We start from the raw sequence: 25,164 nt of genomic DNA, 5'->3' as shown, positions 1-25,164 counted from the left end.
AATGTGATAGCCACCTTGTCAGCTGAAATTCAAATTGTGCTAGGGCATCAACTATCCACAGAAATATCAATGCTGTCTGAAGTTGAGGGAACACTACAAGTCCCTGTCCTTTTCTCTATTTCAAGTGCCAGAATCATTAACTCAGTTTTTACTGCAATTTAACAGTGAACATTTGCACATGGAACCAGTTAAATCCACACAGAGCTATATATTCACTGCTGTATGCAAGAGGTTGTAATCATTAGTGGCTGAAACATTGCAAACTTACTGTGATTATGTCAGTTAAGCTATTTTTGCATTTTTTTAGTAGAAGTAGTATTTATGAGTTTATTTATATTGTTCCTATATGCTTAACCTTTCACTCCTCTGATTCTATAGTTCATCCTTCAAAAGGTACCTGTATCATTTATGGCAACATCTCCACCATGGGGTACTTAACACAATCACAGTCCTATTTATGACTAGTTCAAAGAAGCACACTTGCAAAGTATGTAATTACATTACAGTGAGATTTCATATGATAATATTTTTAAAGACGTGCATTTTTTGTGATCTGTCTGGTTGATCTTATTCGTAAGATATTTTAATATCTATTTTATACCAAAAAAAAAAAAAGTTAACTCTTTCCTAGAAGAGGTGAAAAGAAAGAAAAGCAATTCTTTTACAAAGGAGAAAATTCTAGAATTAAAACAGTACTAAAGACAAGAATCATTGTTTCTAATAAGGAATTTCTGTAATTCAGAAAAATTATGTTTTACAACTCCCAAAATAGTCCCTGATCTCTGAATTTTCCCAACTGCCAAGTCAGATATGGCAGGGATTTTAAATAGTTCTATTCTATGAGAATAAGAAGGCAAATGAAATGCAACTACATTAAATGCTCTCAGCCTCTATCAATTTCCCACATAGAGAATAAATTCTGTAATTTAGAGTTCCTATAGTATTTACTTTACTGTGAAGAGATTATATGTGTTTATATAACATATACCAAATGTTAAAGTACAGCATAAAACAGATTACTTTTTCTAGCCTAAGCTTGATAGCATCTAAAGATTAGATATAAACAAGTTTAACAACTCTGTTCCACGATACAGTATTTACCACTAGCATTTCTAGGTCATGCACGGCAGTATTTGGAAGACAAAATATACAAAACATATCACCTCAGATTTAGCGTACTGGTGCTTTTTCTTTTTTTCCCCTGTGTGCATCTACATGGGCATTAGGATGAAAGAAAGACCTCAAGAATTAGTTAAAGAAATCACTAGATTACTTATAAATACAACTACTGTCAGAAAATGAAATGCATATTTTCATTCACTGTGACCTACTTACAGGCAGAACTCAGTAAAAAAAGTCTATTACACCCACAGAGTCAATGGAGTCAATTATGTGGCCTTCATTCTGACAAAACTTACACCAATTTTTATTCAAAATTCCTGTATTTTCTCAGCCAAGTGCAGAACTGATGTAGTATCTTTACACACAAATAATCAGATGATAGAGGTAAAATTCTGACTATATTGAGATCAATAGGATTTTTGCCACCAATCTCAGTGGAGAGATTTTATCTGTAGTGCACAATAAGGTAGAAAATTCATACATCAAAGGGCTGTTCTGTGGCTAAATAAATGGCTTTATAAAGTCACTGAAGGCCTTTCAAACCATAGAAAAACATGCAAGATGAAGCAGTTTCATACCAGGCTACCAAAATACTATACTTTCACTGCTTACAAATACCCTTCCAACGCATGCAGCTCCCACATCTGTCAGTAGGTTGAACACAGTCTCAGTACCTTATTTCCTCTGTATCATAATTTTGGAGTTGTCACAATCGTTACTCTCCCTCCTACTAAAAATCTTCCTCCTGATGCCATTCTCCACCCACACACATAAATCAACCCTCCTTTCATTCTGCAGGGGTTTGACCAGTCTGATCTCCCTGTACCTTCAGAAGCTTCCTGTGCAGTCACAAAGCAGAAAGAGGCAGTCTGATGTTGTCCAAAGAAAAAGTATCAAATGTATCCCATGTACAATGTATTAGTAAGATTAATCTGAAATCTCAAGAAACCAACTAAACTGCTGTTTCACTGTTACCTAAGCTCAAAAGCTTTTTTAGCAAGCTTTATAAACAGCGCATAAACATACCTTCAGGTGGAAACCTGTGTGACAAAGAAAATGCACGATCAAGATGCTATTAGTTCTCTCTGGGAATTCATACAACACAATGTGTAATTTTGTAATTAAACATTTCTGACTGTGGGACAGCCTGAAAGTATATGGGTTTTCACTAGGGAATGTCAATATTTAAATATCAATAATAGTAACACTAAATAATACTTTATATAGTATATTCTGTGGAAATGGCTTTCAAGTTGTATTTGCATTTAAAAGCCATTGCAGATCACATTGGATTAGCTCAGAAACTACTAGTTTAAGTTAGAAACCATATTTTGTCTTGAACTAAAAAAAAAAAAAAACAAAAAAAACCAGAAGAACAAAAATATGACCATTTTCCTTAGCCTACAGTTCACAGTTTAACAGGTCAAACTCAAATTTATTGCTACTTGTGATTTCTTGTTAAAACTGAAGGAAAAGAGTGCTGAACTTCTCAGTATCCCTCCCCCCCTCCTTATAGTGAGACCTTTTCAGACCATTTCTTCCCTTCCAAAATAGTTGCCATGTATCATATATACAGTTGTGATAATATTCATATTGATGCCAAAAGTAACAAGCAATAAATAAACTATTTCTTCCAGAGGAAGGAAAAAATAAAACAACTAGATACATCACACAAATACTGTTTCAGCATAGTATTTTCTTTGCTACTCTCAAGTTTAACATTTTGAAATCTGCTACTTCAACCTCAAGAAATGGAAAACCAAGAGGTGTTTATATATGACCATAAAAATTGAGTGAAAATAGCCCCATTAAAAATGGCATACTCATGGTATAATTAGAAAATAGACAATTATACTACAGGATGCTGTGAGTGCAAGACGGAACTGCATGAAACAGTAAAAGTACAACCGTGCACCATTCCCTGTGCTCTGGCCTCAAGTTCCAACTACTCAAAATATTAGTTATATTAATAGCAAAAAGAAGGGAGATGGAAGAGAGAGAAAGACAGAAAAATCATACTGCAAAAGCTAAACCTAGTTCTGGTTCGCAGAGGAATTTTTGCAGTTTTGCCAATCAGGAGAGGATGAGATGCAGCCCAGAACTTTGTGCAGCACAGATCTGGTCAGTTAAAGGGTGGAGGACAAGTAGCTCAGCTCTGATGTAAAGGTTGAAGAGACAAGGCTGGAAGCTTTATTCTTGACATAGCTGCTCATCCTCCTCTGCAATATAAAAGCACCGTTCAGCATAGTATAGAGAAATTCACTGTTTCAGCATCACCAGAACACCAAAAGACCCTGAAAAATGTTAGCTTAGGACAAACAGTGCAGTCACAGCAGTTATAAACATCATTGAGGAAACCAGCACAGACCAAGATTTCACACCAAATTTTCTTTCTAGGCATTTTTCAATATTACATTTTAAAAGCTTTCAAAACTTTTTGGGAAAAAGGCTGCAATTTATGAATCGTTATTTAAACTGGGTAATCTGATAGACTAAAGTGCCTCCCCATACCACATGGGCTTCATATCATCTGTTTGGTGGACAACGTTACAGTTTTATAGAAGACTACAGATATTGGCTATATCCCCAAATATTGATGAAACATAGGTCTAAAACCATTATACTTAATTTTGATACTTAATGCAAATACTTAAAATCTCAAATTCTGACACTGCTCACCAACTAAAGCCTTTGTGGACCCCAGTATATCCTCAGCTGTGCCTCACGTCAACAAAAATTCCCTGCCTTTATAACATTAAAGCAACCTCTTGCTGTGCGTATCTCCCTCTTTTCTCAGCTGAGATGGTAGGCAGTCACAAATCAAGCTAGAAAGTGGTGCAGGATGGGGAAGAAGGAGAAATCTACCTTTACCAGCTGACAGCTTTCATGTAATAGGAGAATAACGTGCACAGCCAGCAACTTTCATGCCTCATTTCTCAGATACTTTTGTGGCAAGAATAAGAAAGGGAAGACAAAAGCTAAAGCAAAATCATCTCAGATCAATGCACTGGACTGCTTCCAATCTTTCAGTCCTTTATTACACAAAGCAGTGGAGACTAGACTGATTTGCCTTTCAAGGAACTCTGTTGCAGGCTGTAAAAATAAGAGCTGGGTTTTCAGGTAGGAGTTTAGAAATCTGAATTCTTGTTTCTGCATACAATGTGTGTTTAGTGAAGTATTTCAGTCCAAATAAAAGCCATTATTGCTTCAAGTTAGACAGCAATTCAAATATCAAGAAGGCAACAATACCCTTGCCAGACTCTTGAACATCATGTTCCCACTCTTGAATTTAAGCCACGAGCATCCTACTAGCAGAAGGAGGCTAAGTGATATGAAGGATAGAGGAACTGAGTTTCCAAATGGAAAGAGCTTAGAGCTAGGTGATGATATGAAGATGTTAAAAAAACAAAACAAAACAAAAACACAACCCCCCCCAGTGTTTGAAGGTTACAGAACATTTAGAACAGGGACATGTAATGCAGCAAGATAAAATATATATATTATCAAGAAAGAGCTTCCTGACAGGAAGGAACATTAGACTAAGAGTATTATCCCAAATGTCTTGCAGCAACTTGAATGGGGTTTTGCATCTAATTTGAACAAATCCATGAGGGAGTGCTTTGAGATCTACCTAATTCCGAAGCCTTAGAATCAAGCTATGAAATTGGGTATACAGTATGACCAAACAAGGACCAATAAGGAGATGAAATACATTACTTTTAAATATATTTTTAAATTTCTGTGGACATTCTACCCCTCTCTTCCCCCTCCAGTGTTAAGAGGTATCAATACAGCCATATGTAACAATAAAGAGAAAAAAACATCTGCTGGGTACTCTGGGAGAGCTAAAGTTAAGCCGACAGTAAAACCAAAACATGCTGTTTGTTTCGTTGCCCATATTTATTCAATTCACTTCTTTCCTTTATACCCACGTGCTGTGTACGTGGATATCATTTGATATTTACACAGTCATCATTCAAAGCCTACATTTTCTTTGTAATAAAAACTTTTAAACTTTTACTAATGTTCGATACAGAGATGGCCACTAGGAAGCATAGCTGTGAACAGAATAGGAGACTGTCACAGGCAGCAACAAAATATGAACTACACACTGGTAAGGCTCAGAATTTACCAGGATCCAGTGACAGGCAAATCTTAGTGGGAGATGCTGGGGGTTTAGTGCTTCAGAAATTTAGTTACACGCATACATACACATATGGGAACAACATTCCTGCTCGAAGTTAATCAGACATCTTTAATTCATCTCATTACTTACATCTCTAGTGGTAGACAGATGGGCAATTTTGAGCATTTGACATTAAGAAATAATTAATTAATTCAATATAAAGTTTTTCCTTCTTTTCCCAAGTTCAAATTCCATCACTGCCCATCAACAAAATTTCACTGAGGCCAAAGAAGATTCAAGTCTTTACCAATCAGTATTTAAAGTCTGAGTACATGAAAACTTTTTTTTTTTTTTGAGCCTGAAGGAGAAACCGTTCCACTGCAGATGGGTCCCTAACTTAGACACAGGTCAGCAGATCTCTGAAATCTTGGTATTTTTAAAGTTCTGACATTCTCCCAACTAGGCTCCAGGTTGCCTGGATCCCTGGCTGTCTTTGAGAATGAAGGAAGGCAGTAAGAAAGAAGGAAGAGATTGTATATTTTAAAAAGTTGTCATTTCTTCAGCAGTCTTCTCTTGTACAAGACTTCTTTTGTAAAAGGGTGAATGTATTTATAGCTATGACTATCTCACAGAACAAAAGCTCTATCTGAATCATGTATAAAAAAAAAAATCTTAGAAAGAAATAGTTAGGAATACTGTATGTTTTCTTGCATTATTCCCAGAATCTGTACATATCCTATGTAGTCTCAGAATACATTTTTTAATATTTACATTATTACCAATTTGCCATTCATGATGGACACTGACCTATATTTCACATAAATAAAAGCCTGTGTAATACTGAATTAATGTAATATCATGAAACAAACATTTTATATATATGACATAAGGTTTGCATGAGATGACAATACATTTACAGTGACCGTGAGAACTACAGATACAGTTCCACTGAGCTGTTTCATACTGAAATATCCCAGCACTAATATCTTACCTGTCTTTTTATATTTTCACATTACAGCCACATATATGAATATTGTGCTTGTATCATTACAATTTTCTGGATATCAGGGGTGTTATCTTCATAAAATACTAATAGAAAAAGCATAATACAGAAAATAGTGTACAAGCTCTTAATTCGACACTAAAGGAGCATACACAAATCCAGACCTGATATGAAATGCAAACAAATTGAGATTATAAAGCATGAGATGTTATGTGACAAAACTGTGTTCAAAAATTATCAATATTACTTACAGCAGAACATTACTTGTATCAAATACTATCAGTCTTCTTTTAAAACATCTGACTACCCAAAAGAGAATATAGCGTATAAGAAATCACTGCAAATAAGATGTATTTAAAAGGATATATCTTAATATATAAAGATGAGAGGTTTCTAGATTACCTGTATCAAATTCTCAAATATTCAGCAGTGTTTAGCTTCATAGTACTAAAAGACTGCCATAGTATGGCATTTGATTACTGCATTAGCAATTAGCTTGCATTTTATCAAGTTATCCTTGGGAACAGTAGATTTAAGTATTACTGTGAGCTCAGCATTATGAAGGTATGTTTATGAGGCTTAATGCAGTGAAAAGCCAGAGTACAACAGCAACATTTAGGAAGAACTGTAGCACAAGGAATACAGATGCCAGTAACAATATGGCATACAATTAATATTTATCATTAGAAATATTCTTACAAACACAGCAGAATTAATGATAAGTCTCATTTCCAAATCACTGATTTAAAAATATGTACAGTACAATATACGTTATAGAATTATTCCATTTTATATAAATTATTATGACTGCTTAAATGCAAATGTGCCTCTTGGATATTTACAGTTTCCAGCTCTATGAAAAGCAATTAAATGATTCAGTCACTACATTTTAGAGGAAAAGCAAAAGAACTAACAACTGTTAGTTGAAAAATATTTTCATCACACTTCCCTAGGATTTTAATATTCAGAAAAGATAAGTTCTCTAGTCAATATTATCAAAGTATTTTGTGCTACTGCTGCAGACAAAATAATTTAAGGAGTACATAACAATTATATAGTACCTTACCCTTTCTACCGGTGAACCATAGCATGCAATGACGAAACATAGCAGTGACAGATGGCATTGGTGTTAGTAAATGTGAATAAAAGGATAATAGCAGAGAAATGGTGACTGGCAGACAAGACACAGAAATGTAGATGAAATGAATGCAAGCTGGTAAATCTTGAAGCAAAGCTCCACCTTTAAGCGAAATGTTGCCTCTAGTCTCCTCATAATTGAGCATTAAGTTCTATTTGGATACAAATTGCAACCTTCAGACCAGTCTTGATTCTCTTCATATAGAAATGCATAATTGTATCTTGATAACGAAGATCAGAAAGGTTTTGTAAGCAGAACCCATAATCAGAAGCCCATTACTTTCTCCCCTTGAGTGATTTATTCTTTACATTTTTAATCTCCAAAACCTGCCAGAGCTACAGTCTCTTTCTAGCACATATGTATCCACTGCAGATGTAAATCCCTGCCTAACCTGCAGCACCCCTGGATCCAGAATGTTCTCAGTGTGCTCATTCATGCTGTTCTGTTGCCAAACATTTAAAATCATCCATCAAATACAAATGGAATCTATTATAAGAAAAAACAATCTCTTCTTTCAGCTCACCCTGAAAATGGAAGGTTTTCTGATCAACAGTTATTGTGAAGGTGCTGTCGTCCTCATCGTCTATACCAATCACAGCTCCCTGTGAAACAAAGAACAAAATCCTGATAAGGCAAGCAGTGACATCAGCAGCATACACTCTATCACTACACCACTGGAATTTAAAAAGCATTGACAAACTAGAAGCAAACTGAATACAGTAAAGAGCAGAAAGATTCTCCGTTTTGTCATAGGGTACAAGTCAATTATTTAAAATTATACATTTTTGGTTGCAGAAAAAAATAATTATTTGTAAAACTGGTTTTATGGATAATAATACGCATCTTTTATTTTTGTAATGGAGGCAGCTTTATGCCACAGCATCATTATAGTAAACGGTTTTCTACTACATTCCACATTATATTTTTAAAGAATGGGGAACAATATTTTATAAGTACTTTCCATATATAAAAATACTAATTCATAGATACTCTACAAAAAAAAGCTCTTGACCTGATTTTATCTACCAGTCTATACAAAAAATAAATCATTCTAGCAGAATTAATTTGGTCCATCAGGTCATGTCACTGGTACACTGCACGATCTAATTTTCAGTCCCTAAGTAAATATTAACAGTAAGTCATCAGGATACATCAAAAGCAGCTAGCTTTGTCTTCTAATTTCTCATGAATTATTAGAAGAAAATGCAAATAAATTATGGCGTTAAAGGCCATCTGTGCTTAGCTATTTGTAAGTCTATCCACATCTTAATTCCTGCCCCGCCTCAATACTTAATAAATAACACAGCTTCACCCAGAAGAAGTTGACGCTGAAAAAAAACAACCATTCCAGGCCTCTGCCAACTCCAACAAATTACAACATTTAGTTCAAAAATCACCAATGGATTTACTCAGTTTCTCTTCTCCTTCTCCAAGAGACATAGCATCAGGATCCGTTTTATCCTTCCCCCCTCCCACAAAACAGACAGACATCACTGGAAGGTGCACATATTTAAAGGGTAAATTCTGCCCTTACTGTCAGAGTAAATAGTAACAGTAGTACAAGCGTCTGTGAATCAATCCTAAGTGCTTCATTTCACTCAGCCAGTGTCATACAGCAACTGCAGAGCAGGGGGTCAGGTATATATCAGGCTGGCCAAAACAACTGATCTGAATCAATCGTATTCACACATCTTCATAGCCCCTATAAGAGGTTTCTGGCCAACGGTACCAGCTCACGTATGGCTGGGACTATCACAGGCACCACAAGATGGAGTGGAAGGAACAGGTCCTAATTAAGAATAGCACCAACCATATGTAATTCAAGGCTATATAACAGGAAAGGATAGCTCCAGACTGTTTTTTCTTCCCTCCATTGCCAAAAATGTACCACTTAACTTCTCCAAGAGTATCTTCCATATAGGCTTTTCAAGGTCAGCTCTGAGATCACTATAAAAGAGGCACCTAAAAAGTGTACCCAGACCAGTATAATTCTGAATACTTTTAGTGTCAGGACATAACAACAACCAGATGACTAGCCATTATATTTGGAGACTATCTGGTAATCATGCAGTGTGCCAGTGACGTGACATAATGGGCCAGATTCATTTTGCCAGAATGATTTTTTTTTTTTTTTAAATATACCAAGAGATAACAAATGTCTGGCACTTTAAGTACTCGCTTTGCTACTCAATAAATCCAGAGAAGCAATGCTGTTCAATAAATCTGTAAGTCAGACACCAAGAACATGACTAAGATATGCTCCCCAGAGAATATAGGTAAAACTAACATACGGCTAGTAAGGTCAGGTTAGGACAGCTAAGTCCTGCCTCCATCCTAAGTGGTGGGAGAAAACTGAGGAGCAGGAAGAGCACACCACTGTCTGTGATCTCAGCACAAAGCTGTGAAAAGTGCACACATTCTAATTGTAATGCTGAGGCAAAGGGTCTGAGCATAAGCATAGAAGATGCTTCTGTTGTCAAGCAGGTAATATATATTAACAAGTAAAAGAAAAACTAAAGTGTGAAAGTTTAAGTGTATATTCCAGAAAACTTCAGCATTGTATAGATGGCATATGAACACACTTTCCTGAGTACACTACAACAGTCAACAAAAGAATTTAAAGATGAAACTTCAGGCCTATAAAACATGTATTAAGAGCAAAAAGGTGAGAAACAATATTTTTAAAATCCATTCTAGAAAAAAAAGGATGTATTTTAGCCAAATTGCTTAAATTACATGTTTGTTTATGTTCACACCTACAGTTACAAATCAACAATTACTCTAAACAGAAAACCTCTTTGATAGATTTTCAGACTGCAGAAGCCCATCTGTTCAGCTATCAGTATCACTGTCATCTGCCAGAAGAGCTGCTTTACAAAAGCAGAAAAAAGATTCCCTTCTCCCTCACAAAAAAACCACACACACATTCAGATAAAGGAGGGGGGAGTCAGCAAATCTTCAAAAAACTCCAAAGAGTAATTTGGGGAGAGTGGCAGATGGGGGAAGAGAAAGGGATTATTTTATGTTAAATACATATAGAGATGGATCATGCAATATTGAACTGATTGTTCACTTTTAATATTTCCTAAACTGACAGGCTGAGGCCAACCTCCACATTGACAGGTTCACAAAGCTATTAAAGCAGGCATGATTCTTCAGACTAAATTCTTCTGCACGGTGCAAAAAACATCCTCCTGAACCTTTGAGAACGTACATTACCCTTAAAGAAATTCTAAATTAAGATATAAATACATTAAGCAAGGGAAAGTGCAAAAAAGTAATCTGGAATCCAAGTGAATGGAGATTCTATGTGTGACTCTCAAAAGGCTACAGCTATCCCTTCATTAGGCCCACTGAGAGACTAGACAAGAATAACAACAGAAGGAAGGAATAACTGGAAGAAGTTCTGCTGCAACACTCATCACATTGTGTGTCAGATCACAGCTTGCCTTCCCTATACTTCTCTTACTTCAAGATTCAAAATGTTCCCATTCATACCCATTATCGTCCTGACTCCTTCCCCCTATTTACATCAGCTCTTCACAAGACTGCTGCATACTGGAACCAGAGATTCTTTAAGGAATGAGAAAAAAGAAAAAAAAACAAACAAACAAACAGAAAAAGGACTTGTGCAATAAATATTTTTGGTACGTACATGCATGACCACAAGGTAGAAACTGGGCATGTGCAAAGACATCACAGCATTGCCACCTCACTTCAGTACTGTCACTTCAAGTTACAACAGCAGCACTTAAGGTTAAATGTCCCAAGCCAGAATGCCTCAAACAGGTAACACTCAGCTTTCCCACTATGCATCTTCTTACCTGTTTCCCCAATTTGTACACCCTGCAGCTGATATTTCAAAAACTTTGCCTGCTGTGTGCTTCCTTCCCTTTCCAGTCCTCCTTTGTTTCACTAAGCAAAAGCACAGTCAACTGATAAGCCTAAAGAGTGTCCAAACTGGCAGAATGGAGGACACAGTAAGAGAATGAAGGCAAATCAGATGGTGGGAAGGAAGCAGTTTTGCAATGACTTCTGTAGGTATAGAACATATATGTATATACATATATGTATATATCTTCACACACAAAAAAAATGAGAACTTCAAACAGCAATTTTTCCATAGCACACTACTACTAACCCATCTTACTCTGTCATATAATGCTTTTTTATACAATGTATAAAATGCATAATGTTTTTACACATTATATAAAATTATAGAATGCAATTAGCCCAGCATGTCACTTGACCTCTAATGTTTTCTTTCTTTAAATGCTTCTTTCACCATTTCAGTATTTTGCAGAGTCAGGAATAGAGCCCAAACCTCAAAAGTCTCCTTGCAGTTCTCCCCATTAGGCCATGTTATACACAGTAAGTCATTAAGTACTGAATAAAACAACACTTACCCTGAGTCTAACACACCCTCGGCGCGATCCTCTCATCATTTTGTCTTTTGACTGAAACAGAAAAAACCAGATCACTGGATTAACAAATACAGTAAGAATTGCAAGGAGAAAGTTAGTTATTCAAAGCAACTGAGAAAAGAATAAAGCATTTTTGTATAATGTTTTATTGACCGATTAAACAAGATGCAACTTTTGTTACAAAATAGGTTAGTTCTCACACAAAAGAAAATATACTACCATGGTATGAAAACCTAATCCTTCAAAAACTAAAAATACAATATCCCACTTCGAGAAGTTTTGTAGATACCTTGAAGAAATACTTAGAAGATGCAGTCCACACCTTTACAGAAAGTAAGAAGTGAAGAAAAAGGAATTAAGAAATTCCTGACTGGAAAAGGGGAAATATAACCCCCATTTTTAAAAAGGGAAAAAAAGAAGACCAAGGGAACTACAAGCCAGTCAGTCTCACCTCTGTGCTCAGCAAAATAATGGAGCAGATCCTATTGGAAACTACGCTAGGGCCCATGGAAAATAAGGAGGCAACTGGTGACAGCCAACATTGGCTTCACTAAAGGCAAATCACAGAAGGCCACCAAATTTATCAGGCACAATGGGGCTACAGCGTTGGTGGATAAGGGAAGACCAAGTGATGTCATCTACCTGGACTTGTGCAAAGCATTTGACACTGTCCTGAATTACACCCTTGTCTCTAAATTGGACAGACATGGATTTGACAGATGGACCACTCGATGGATAAGGAACTGGCTGATGGTCGCACTGAAAGAGTTGCTGTCAACAGCTCAATGTCCAAGTGGAGAGCAGTGATGAGTGGCATTCCTCAGGGGTCGGTGTTGGGACGAGCACTGTTTAACATCTTTGTCAGCAACATGGACAGTGGGACTGAGCACACCCTCAGCAAGTTTGCCAATGTCAGCAGGCTGTGTGTTGCAGTGACACGCTAAAGGGAAGGGATGAATCCAGGGGGACCTGGACAGGCTGGAGAGGTGGGCCTGTGTGAACCTCATGAAATTCAACAAGGCCAAGTACAAGGTCCTGCACAGGGGTCAGGGCAATCCCAAGCACAAATACAGGCTGGGCAATGAGTGGGTTGAGAGCAGCCCTGTGGAGAAGGGCTTGGGGGTATTCATGGATGGAAAACTGTGAGCCAGCAATGTGTGCTCACAGCCCAGAAAGCCAACCATGTCCTGAGCTGCATCAAGAGAAGTGTGGCCAGCAGGTCGAGGAAGGGGATTCTCCCCCTCTCCTCCACTCTGGTGAGACCCCCCTGCAGTGCTGGGTCCAGCTCTGGGGGTCCTCAGCATAAGAAGTACATGGACCCGCTGGAGAGGGTCCAGAGGAGGTCATGAAGATGATCAGGGGGCTGGAGCAGCTCCCCTGTGAGGCCAGGCTGAGAGTTGGGGTTGTTCAGCCTGGAGAAGAGAAGGCTCCGGGGAAACCCTAGAGCAGCCTCCCAGTGCTTAAAGAGGGTACAGGAAAGGTGGGGAGGGACTCTTCCTCAGGGAGTGCAGGGATAGGATGAGGTATAAGAGTTTCAAACTCAAAGAGGGTAGATTCAGACTAGATATAAGGAAGAAATTCTTTACTGTGAAAGTGATGAAACACTGGCACAGGTTTCCCAGAGAGGTTGTGCCTGCCCCCTCCCTGGAAGGGTTCAAGGCCAGGTTGGACAGGGCTTTGAGCAACCTGGTCTAGTGAAAGGTGTCCCTGCCAGTGGCAGGGGGGTTGGAACTATATGATCTTCCAACCCAAACCATTCTATGATTCTATGATTCTAAATATTAAGAATTTCCAGTATATTGATTTACATCTTCCTCCTTTCTCTCCTACTCTCAGAAAAGTATCCATATAACAAAATCCATCTGTGCAGGCAGAATTGTACAAATTATATCTCTGTCAGAAAGTTTCCCAGATTCATATCCCTTTTCATACAGATACAAATTTCATGTTTAGCCAGGTTTCTATGTCTACTTCCTAGATAGTACAGCCTGATTTCATTACAACAGCTAGAAAAGTTATGTTTACAGCCATTTAAGTGGTAAGAACCCAGATCAGTAAACTGGATTCCTATGTCCATAACCAGTGCTCAAACCTGTAGCCTAGCCTACCTTGCAGCTAAGTTACTGAATCTCTTATTTAGTATCTGTTTGAAGCACTGACAAGGGAATTCCAGGGGAAAAAACCTCAACTCCACAAAAAGGCAATTCTTAACAGCCAACCCAATTCCAGCTTGAAATTGTGATACCTTGAACTTTCAGCTATTCCCAGCACTGACTCAGGCAGATTTGTCAGTAACATTCTGCCAATGTCATAAGTGTTATTGGGCAATAATGGCAAACCCAAGTAGCACACACGCAATCTCTTTAAGATAAAAAAAAACAGAAAACATTTCAGTCATCCCAAATACTCAGTCTTCTGATAGATGCAAAACATCTTCTGTTTTTTAACTACACACATACATAGTTCCTGTTCTTTAAACTATAAATTACATGCCATTGTAGCCTTATCTGCAAAGGTTCTCTTGGCTAATACAACCCCTTCTCTCTTACCATCCAAATATTCAAACTACATTCTTTCAGGTCACGAAAACACAGCTATCACTGGTGTCTCATAAACAGATTCTCTTGCTGTCATCTTCTGAAATATCCACTTCCTTCCAACAGTATCTTACCAATTCCATCTAGACAATAGATTGATGTGATTATAAACAGCCTTATTTTCACTGAAGCCATTAGACAATGAACTTTTATTGATATCACTAGAAAAAAAGACAGGAATAAGAAGTATAAATCTTAACAGCAACAAATTATTCTTCATCTGCTGCATATTTGAGATATAGCTATAAGGAAGCATGAAGGAGCCACAGCAAGTCCCATCACTAAATATAATTTTTAAATATGGCAGTCAGAGCTTCAAATAACATTTTTGCAATTCAGTCTCTAATTTGTCAGTTGTCTTCTGAATGTTAGAAACCATCAGTATTAATCTAACTGTTTTCACATCAATATAGGTTAGCTGGTCAAAATGAAATGGAAGACCAGCAGTGCATCCATAATGTATTCTACAAATACACAATTTCTTTGTAGATTTCCTGAAGGAAAATTTCTACATAAGGAAGATTTTTTTGAAGTTTTTTTAAAAAAGCTCAAAACCAAGAAAGTATCTAGAAACAAAGTTACTCCAATAATTTCCTCTCAGAAATTGCATATACGTGGGACACACCTCACTAGAGTACACTTTTATTTTTTATATTCATTGCCTTGAGATTTGTCCTAAAATGGGAGGACACTACTGAGAGCTTATTACTCCCTCTGGTGGTTTCAAGATGAAATATTGGCAAAATCTTAGCAGGAAATAAAATATCTGGATTGAGGATGCAACTCTGCAGCAGCTGTTGGAAAGCTATCGGGCCTGACTGTCCAGATCGTGCACTCCAGGCCCTCCGGAGTACCAGACAAAGCACTCCCAGCTCACTGCACTGAGCACAGGCAGAGAACCAAATGAGACAAAAAGCAAAGGTAGCAGAAGAAACATTAGTTTGTTTGGTTTAGATGCCTCAACCAGCTGAGTGCAGGGAAGATGAGAGCTAGTCCTAGTATAAGGGAGGGCAGAATCCCAACCACCTTGATTTCCACTGTACAGACTGACTATCAACTCAACTGCAAAAGATACTGTAAAAGCCTTCCTTTTTCTTGTGTACCACATTTTAATGGAATGGAAATTAAGTTTAAACATTATAATGTTCTTAGTCTGCAAAAAGAATCACAAGATAAAACACAAGTTCAGAGCGTGGTCCTATATACTTACAATTTCACCATCTACAGAGATTTGATTGTTAATACGAATTATAATGAAGCAATAAATCTATTTCCTTGTACCTATGTGGAATAAAGCACCTACCATTCCAGTACCTGAACTCCTTGTGCACTAAAGCATGCAGAAATCATCGCACATAGCGCTATATTCTCTCATCAGAATACAGCAAATCTTTTACTGATTACTGCAGAAGAGTACCCTAAAACATAACTCTGATGACATTTTAGATTTCCCCCTCCAAAAGTAAGATTTTATAAAAAATATAATCCAGACAGCTTCAGCTTCCCCTTAGACTATTATGTTTTACCCTTTGGTTGAAATTAGGCATGTGTATCCAATATGTCCTATACTTGGTCAAGTATTCTCGAATAAATAAAGCCATCCCATAACTGTTTTGAGGTATGGTTTCATTTCACTGAACAACATCTCAAACAGCAGAAAGAGATCTCTGAATGGCTAATAAAAAACCTCACATTTTACTTTCTTTTTATATTTAAAGTTTTAATATGCAGCTATCTTTTTCAAGTGCTGTTTTATAACCAGACAAAATGACATTTTCAATAAACTTTCAATACACAGTGTACTGATTTTGATGATAATGGACTTGCATAGGTTATAAGCAGACAGCATCACAAGATAAATGAAACTCAAATAAAAATTTGTAAAAATGAACAAAGCTCCACCCAAAATATGGCCTTTATTGGTTTCCTTTTTACATCCACACAGTGAAGTTGATCAAGTACAGAGCTGATATAACATAGGGCATTTCAGGTAACCTACAACTTAGAGAAATTAAAATAATGCCCATGTCTATTTAAAAAAAAACAAACAACTCAACTAAACAGAATTAAAATCCTAACCCACAAAGGCCCCCAGCCTTCCTTCATCTTTAGAACTACTACTATTTCTTTTGAGTTTTAGCTGTTGCAGGGAAAGCTTAAGATTTCAGTATAAAATCCAGCCACTGTCTGCCTCCAAAACTTCTCAGGCACAAGTTCTGCTTGTGCACAGAATTTGAAAAAGTACGTTTTGACTCACACAGCACTGTCAAAGAACTCTCTAATATAAGTACGCAGATGAGAAAAACCACTTATGACATTTATTTCCTGTGAAGGATGAAGAATCAAGAACAAACTCTATTTATAAACAGTGATTTTTGTAGTTAATTACATCTACAGGAAAAGCTTTAGTTTGGACCACTTTCCACAATATCCATTCTCATCGAATGCTAGAGCAACCCTTATTTTTCAAGTAGAAATAAATCCCAATGATTTAAAAACTTTGTATGCTGTTCCCAGCCCAGCGTTCCTCTAGCTCTCTTGCAAGGCACACCCCAGTCTCAGAGGGGGACCTCCTCATCGGCACCTAACAGCCATGTTGTTTCTGTAGCTAAAACTTTTTTTGTGGATGCAGTCAGAAAGCAGGAACCAAAACACTGCAGCAATAACTGGGGATGCCTCTCGGGCTCATTTAACCCCAATAGTTGCCATGTATATCTGAAAAAGGTAAGGCAACAATTTATGATTCCTGACATAGAAAAACATTACGCTACTTATGGAATCCAACAAGAAATTAATGCATGAGAGGCCTTAACTGCATCAAGGCGTAAACGATACAGCACAATCACAGGACGCTCCCTTCAGACTCTTCCCCAAGAAGCACAGCTACAGACTAAAACGGCCTGTATCTGCAACAGGACTGGGTACCTGACCACCATGTCGATCTTTTCAAATTTCTAAATACTGTAATTGCTATTAAAAGTTCATACTGTATAGTCTTAAATTATTTTAAATAAAGCTTATTCACTAAATTGTCTCTCTCACCTGACAATTCATTAGCTCATTAAACTCAGCTTAACTTCTAAATAGCTAGAAACCTTAAACTAAATTGTCATCTAAAAATAACAAAAATGGATCCTCTAGATTGCTACTGGTTTTATTTTGCACACCTAATAAAGGAAATATAAAAAACACGCAACAGAAGAGATTTTGCAGGTAAGTGAACAGATTTAGAACTGGACTGATTTTCTTTGGATCCACTCTTAGCACATGATCTGTACTCTTCTGATTTGCCAAACTGTACCCATCTTCATCTAGATCCTACACAAACACCCAACTACACTTCATCAAATTAATGGAGCAGACATGGCTGGCTTTGGGAGGATATACGACATAGATGACAGAGTGTCAGTACAAAATTAACCCATTAAATATTTTTGAACAAATCTGAACAGGCACAATATGTTTATATTGAATGAAAAATGCCAATGACATGCACTGCAAAGTGATGATCAAGTATCGGGAGACCTAAAACCAGACCCATAGCCTAACTACTAAAGAAGAAACAACAAAAATTATAATCCTATACCAATTTATTCGGTGCATCAAAACCTGTGATAACAAAGTTAAAACTATGTACAAAATTCAATGTAGTGTTCTGTAATAGCCATCAATATTGTTTATCCTGTGTCCATAAAGTCAGAATTCTTTTTCTCATTGTACCTAGTTTGCTTATAGTTTTGTCTGTTTTTATTAGACTCACCGAGCTGTTTGCAGTGCATGTGACAGATCAAATTATTACAGGAAAAATTGTCACCTCAGCTGAGAGCAGAAAGCAGAGACCTCAAAGGGAATGTTTGTGCAAAAGCAGATGGGTTTTTTGCCTGTTTTCTTGGGATCTTTGCACACAGCTGTTGATTGAGAAACTGTATTTGAAAAAAGCAGGAAAATTAATTCAACTGAAAGTCTCTACCATAGGGGCACTGAGACATGACTCCAGCTTCAGCAGCATCATTTGAAATCAAGTTAACAAGAGTTGTTTTCAGTTTACCACCAAAGGTCCATGAAACTGCTGCAAAATTTGAGTCCCCCTCCTCAATATCTGGATTGTACAATCCACAAGCAATTCTTCAATATACTGCAACCAGTATTAAAGCTGGTAACTAGCAGCAATCTTTAAAAAGCATGAGGGGAAAAATATTTTTATACCACCACAAGTATTTCCTCCTAACAACTGTTTTCACACAGATTTTGTTCCTGAAAGCATTCAACCAGCATGTTTTTAAAAGTAGTTTGATGGAATGATTAACAAAACAACAACAGAACCTAAGCATTTTAAATCTATTCTTTAGGCATTTATTGGTGCAAGAACTATTTAAATTATGAGAGGCTACCCAGTTTTGTTTCAAGAGTATACACTATGGAGCTGTCATGCACAACAATTTTTTCTTGCAGCCCTCATTCACTACACAAGGCAGCTGTTTAAGTCTACAACATTTTGAACAGTTCTCCTTTCAATACCACCATCTGCCAAATATCCACAAAGTTTTAAAATATTTTAAGGAACTGACCTTCCTATCTACTGGCCCTGTTTTTAGTATTGTTTGCACAGCTATGCCAGTTCTGCTTTCAATTTATTACACAATTAAAATATGTATTTAAAGAGTACACTTAAAACAAGAATTTAAATTGGATTTTCAGCCTTGAGGGGTTCTCTGGATTATTTCTTCAGGATTCCCAAGGGTAATCAAGGCTATAGCTGGTGTGTATTTAAGACAGCACTTCCACCAGAAAACACAAACAAAAAGCAAACTGAGCTCAACTCCCTGTTCCTCCCTAGCCATTTCTTTGTCTCCATGCTATCTTCCAATATAATGCCAATACACGTTTTTATACTGACATGATGAAAACAAATGACAGAACAAATTCAGATGAAAAAATAAAACAGCAGAAAGTTATTTTTCAGCTGGAATCCAGTTCACAGAACAACTTTAGAGCTCTTGTACCAGCAGAAGGCAGAAATGAGCCACTTCGAGACTTTTCTGTTAAACAGTTGGTGCAGCCAACTACACACTGAAAAAAACACAATGCTTCAGTAGACTTACATTTGCTACACCTTCAAGAGAAAACATTGGTGGACTCACAAATCAAAGAATATTGAGGGGGAAAAGGAAATAATTTGTCACGCCATTGGTCAAACTGATCCAAAATGACACACAGTCATTTATTTAATATTTTGCTCTTCAAAAAAAAAAAAAAAAAAAGAAACAAAAAAAAAAGAAAAAAGTAATCATTTACTGATATCAGACAATCATTAATTTGAGCAAAATCATGTAAAAACAATATTTGGATAACAAGTCCAGATTATACTCTCTGAAATATATAATTCATAAATAAATTTAAACAAAATTAATTGTAAGCAAATTTGAGGATGTACATTTATATTTTCAAAGAGAAAAAATCCACAAACTACAGAGGAAGTGGGAAAAAAGCAAACAATTTTGCACTGTAAAAAACCTTTATAAAACAACTTGAATATTCATGTGAGAAACATTTGAATTCACAGCTGCAAGTAGTACTACTAGTGTTCACTACAAGTAGAAATGAAGGAATACAGAAATGAAAACAGAAGTGTGAACATTAAATTATCTTTTTTTTTAATGACTCCCACTTGATGTAAAATCTTTTGCCTTGTTTCTTAGAAGTTCTAATCATGTCAGAAATGTAAATTTAAGTGAATTCATTTGCTTCTGACGTATGTATCCAAAACTTATTTAGGTTAACATCTACTCATTTTACCAAAAGACAAAGCATACTAAGTTAGATGCTTTTTTTTTTTCCACTAGTGTAATACTATTATACACTAACTCTGTTTGAATGTTTATTCCATATTAAGGGTACTTTTCTGCAGTCTATTTCAAGTTACTACCAAAGAAGACTAAATACAACAGTGCAAGGACACACCTATGAAGAGACATGTTTCTGAATGTAGCTCTGATGGAAAGTTCAGCTGCATCACAAGTTATTACCCAGCCGTTTTCCACAGCTCCTCTGTCAAAGGTTAATTGGCTATTGGATCTACTGGATAAAGTGTTTCCTGCATGTGCAACTTTTTGGATTGAAATGGGCTAAGAAGTCTGTGAGAGGTGATGAGCAGGTAAAAGCCGATCAGCCAACTGTAATCTCTCCTATCAGCAAAACTGTTTCCAGATTGCACGTCTATACAGCCAGGTTGAAAGAATCTCAGCCTACCCCACCCATGCATTATGCTCACAGGGAAGGGCCAGTTTCAGGCTCAAAAAGTGTTCAGTTACATTCACATAAGCAGAGCAAAGCAACTATATTGCTTCAGACTGAAATTGGCTCAGAGGGAACAGAGAAGACGTCCCTATGTATCTGATCACATAGATAAGCCTCTAATTCAACATACAAGTCTGCATATAATCACAACAGACCATTTCCCCACATAAATAAAGCCCCCAAACCTGCCAACATTCCAAATCAATGTTGCTTATGTACTACAGCCTTAAAAACTATCATTCGGGAGTTGTTACTCTAAAACTAAAGGTAGAGCTAAAAGAAACAATATCCCATTACCTTCCCAATGCTAATATTAGCACTTGTGAGGCATGTGGTCAACTGGGACTTGATCTGAATTATCTTTCAAACCCATGCTCCAGCTGACCCTACAGCCCTGTGAGTAATCATGCCAGCATACATGAAGAAGCATGTCTGCTGAAGGACCAGTTCTTTTGGCAGCCAGTCTTTCAACATGATACACACCCTTAGGTACGAGAATGAACGCAGATCCCTAGAGAATGGCATAACAAGTACTTTACAGACATATGTGCAGAAAAGATATCACATGGATAATGGAAACATTCTAAAGTAAATGCTAAGTGCAGGCATTTGTTTGTGGTAAAGGAACACTGAGCAGAGAACATGATTTGATTTTCTGAATCCAACTTGAATTTTTTAGGACAAATAGGTAAAAAAAAGGATTTTTAAATCCGTGAACTAAGTCATTATAATAACAGAGAACATAATTTATTATATAAAACAAAAGTGTAATGCATATGTAGGGATACCTAAGCATAGGAAATAATGAAATATACAAACTGATTTTTATTGAACAGGTGAAGACCATGGAATGAAAGTCAGTGCAATAATTATGATATTATTATATGAGCAAATGTTTCTATTTCTGTAGCTGAGCATTAAATGACTTTGTACCTTGGACCTCTACTTAGACTACACTTACTAATTCATCTCAGTCAACCAGTTGACTTCTGAACAGCCACTAAAAAGTAACTATAAAAGCACTTTTCTTTCTCCATCTATGTTCCAAGTGAGGGATTTTGAACCTACATGAACCCAAATTGTTTGAGAATCCATAACTGTTTTATGCTGAGAGCCTTATAAACTCCTAGGCTTGGAGAGAAAAAGCTCCAGTCTAGTAGGGCTGGAAATCCAGATTTAGGGAAAATGAAGTTTTACATGCAATGCTTCTGTATAAATATACCTTCACATACAGCATGATACTCCAAAGTATTTGCTGTAAATCTATTACCATTTACTACAGGTTAAATTTGTATGTGTTTTTCCCAGGCAGACACACTAACAGTAATTGCTCCATGTTAAGAGAACTTTTATGTGTGCATGCATGCAGTTCAGCCAGTTAGCCTTCTCCTTAAAAGGCATATCCTTGAAAAAAAAATAATTTCTACTGTTAAAATATTTGTAACTTAATTCACATTTTTATACAAGAGGTTGAACAAGCTGGGAACTCAGGATCTATCAGTAGTTACGCAAAAAAAAAAAAAAAAAAAGGAGTCAAGGAGAACATCCCTGTTTGTTAATACACCGCACTTTAAAAGTTCGTGCTTGAAAGTAGGAAGTCCTCCACGAAAACAGACAAGTCAATCTCAAACTGGGAAGCAACCGGCCGTTGCGGCAGCGACAACGTGTCCGCGACCCTCGGATACGAAGCGACCGAGGAGATCATTGCTCCACGCAGACGTTTCTGACGCGAGGCGAGGCGCCCGGGAAGACGACATCCCCACGGGCCCGTCGCCTGGGAAGAGCGGCCAAATCAGGGCAAGTTCCCGCCGGACAAGAGGGGGGAGCGCGGAGGCAGCGGGACCCGGGAGCCCCGGGCCATCACCGAGCAAGGCTCCGGAGCGAGCGCGCCGGTCCCGCTCCCCCGGGGGCGGAGGGGTCGCCACCCGCTCCGTGGGCAGCCGTGAGGCCCCGCGGGGCGGCGGCAGGAGCCACCTACCGCTCCCGAGACTCCACCGTCGACGCCGGCTCCGGAGCCAGCGGCCGCCCCGGGAACTCCCCGTGAAGGGGCAACGGCCGCTCCCGCCCAACGACCCCGCCCCGGCGCCGCTCCCACCCCCCCGCGCCGGCCGCCAACAATAACAGAGCCGCTCGCCCCCACCGATAAATCTCCCCGCAGGGCCACCCCATTGGCTGCTCCCGCCGCCTCCTCCTTCCCCATTGGCCACCCGAGCGCTCACACCGCCCCGAGTCCCCCTCCCCGCCCCCACCCGGCGCCTCAACCGGTCTCCCGGCTCCTCACCCGCCCGGCCCGCCGCTGCCCCTCACCGTGTAGTAGGAGAGCAGCCCGGCGTTGTAGTCGAGCACGAACCAGCGGTACTGCCAACCCTTCATGACATTGGTCCATTTGCTCAGCGGGCCCTCCATGATAGACGCCATCTTAGGCACCGAACCGGCCCCACCGCGCACACCGCCCGTTCGGTGAGGGGAGCCGGGGAGAAACACGGCGGCCTCCGGGAGGGAAGGGGGCGGGGCACGCAGCGAGGGGGGGCGGGGCCAGAAGCCACACTTCCTCGGGGGGTGGGCGTGGTTTGCGCGCGCAGCGGGGACGCGCGTCGGGGGGCGGGGCGGGGCTGGTGGGGGCGCGGCGGCGGTGTGTGGTGAGGGGAGCAGCGGGGGGGGGGAAGAGGAACCGGGGTGTCCGGAGGGCTCGGGTTTGTGGGTGCTACCTGAGGGATCCGGTCCCTGAGGCGGCGGGGCTTCCCCTGAGGGCTCAGGGGAGGCGGATGGTGAGGCGTGAGGGAGGGCTGCGCGGTGAGGGCGCGACGCCCTGGTGCTGCGGTGAGGGCGGGAGGGCGTTATCCCGTCCCCTAAAATACTTGGCACCACAGCATCTTTCCATTTCTCGCGCTGTTGTGCTTGTCCCTTTGCCTCTCCATTGTTTGCCTGTACAGAGCGCCTTTTGGGGCTTACCAGGCGAGACCAAGGGCCTGGGTCTTCTCTTCAAGGGGCTATATGGCCAGGGTCCAGGGTATATAAACACCATTCAGGACTTAAAATAACCTTTTAAGGGTAATGCTTATTTAAATGGAACACAGCTTTCCTGTGGTCTGATCCAAGAATGTGGAATGAATTCCCCAGGAGCTATGGACAATTGTAAATCTGTTGTTCAGTGCAGAGCATGTTCTTTGGCACTGATCTGTGACTTAAGTACAGAACTTCACTTGTACTTGAACATGAAAACTTCAAAGGACCTATAGAGATACTCATGTTCCTTCCTAGGGATCAACAGTATAGCAGCAGAAGCTGCTTTTACCATGAGGTTTGTGTTTGTCATGCAATCTTTACGGTATTCATGGAATGACTTTTTCCTTTTAACCAAATATAAACCCATTTTTTTTCTTTTTAGGATTTTAATATAAAAATACATTTATAGTAGGGCTGCAATAGGTCTAATGTCTTAAAACTTTGCAACTCTATACTAAGTTATGCTAATTTTAATAGAAAAATCAATCCAGTTATCCCTTTTGTCAAAAAGAATCACTCAAAGGCAGGGCTTCTGTGTTCGATTTTAGAAAATAAGAAATACTTCCATATTTCTAATTCATCTTCCCATTTCAGAGGTCACATTGCTTACTAGGTTGTTACCAAGTGGAACTTACAGCACTGACTTTATAACACCCCTTTGAGTCACCTGGTAGTGTGTTTATGCATGGTGTTACCAGTTTAATCTTGCTCGTGCACAATTCGGTCTTGAAACCCAGCTTGTTAATTTTGATAACATTCTTTTTCAAGCTGCTCACAGACTTACTAGTCTGTTTTCTTCTTTAGTTTCACTGACTAAACAAAGTACGGCTGCCTGGAGATTATACCCAGGCAAGCAAAACAAAAAACATCAGATGGTGCCAGAACATTACTAGTACTACCATTTGAAGCTGTAGTTGGACTGGAGCTTTATTATCTCAGATCACATCTTTGACTGTATTATACCACAAGAGTTGAAGCTGCAAAGAGCTAGTGCAAGAAACCCTCTTGGCTTAACTGTGAAGGGGCTGTCTGTAGGCAGAGCTTTCTCAATGAGAAATTCTCAACAGAAGAGCGTTCTATTTACCTTGGTTTGCTAGAGGCTGAATTTGCTGAACTTCAGGATACACTGAATATCTTACTAGTTCTTTGTTCTCGTCGACTTTTTTTGAGTGGAAATGTGCCAAAGACTTGTCTCCACTAGAAAAAGCATGTATTTTAGCTAGCTAAATTTAGCTAACCCTTAAAAGCCTGAGTACATGTAAAAGTTGTGTTAACAGGTGGTAAAGGGGAATTCATCTCAAGGTTTCCTTTAGAAATGTAGTGTGGATATTCTCTTTAGGTAATTTGGCAGAGACCAGAGAATCGTTGCTTTTCAAAAAAAACCACACAAATTGAAATAAATACATATGCAATTATAGTCTCTTATCAGCATTCAGGATGTAAATAGGTTT

At 38.6% G+C, this 25,164-nt stretch overlaps 1 protein-coding gene across 3 annotated transcripts in view; it reads right to left on the bottom strand.

The window, feature by feature from the left end:
• OSBPL9 (oxysterol binding protein like 9) overlaps positions 1-23,211 on the bottom strand; it is a 63,346-nt gene extending 40,135 nt beyond the window's left edge. For 2 of the 3 annotated variants that reach the window (XM_042805675.1, XM_042805680.1), the window contains exons 1-3: positions 23,015-23,211; positions 11,796-11,846; positions 7,913-7,991 (exon numbers count right to left, since the gene is read on the bottom strand). In XM_042805675.1, the coding sequence (XP_042661609.1) occupies positions 7,913-7,991; positions 11,796-11,846; positions 23,015-23,125 (241 nt within the window). In that variant the 5' untranslated portion in view covers positions 23,126-23,211. Of the gene's footprint in view, positions 1-7,491; positions 7,782-7,912; positions 7,992-11,795; positions 11,847-23,014 lie in introns of those variants that run through there. The other variant, XM_033008893.2, reaches the window with a different exon arrangement.
• Between the last annotated feature and the right edge of the window lie 1,953 nt (positions 23,212-25,164).

Source organism: Tyto alba, unplaced genomic scaffold (genome assembly GCF_018691265.1).
Source record: "Tyto alba isolate M040663 unplaced genomic scaffold, T.alba_DEE_v4.0 Super-Scaffold_1000006, whole genome shotgun sequence".
NCBI classification, from domain to species: domain Eukaryota; kingdom Metazoa; phylum Chordata; class Aves; order Strigiformes; family Tytonidae; genus Tyto; species Tyto alba.
The sequence above is the reverse complement of the archived record's forward strand: the minus strand, read 5'-3'. Positions and strand labels throughout refer to the sequence as shown.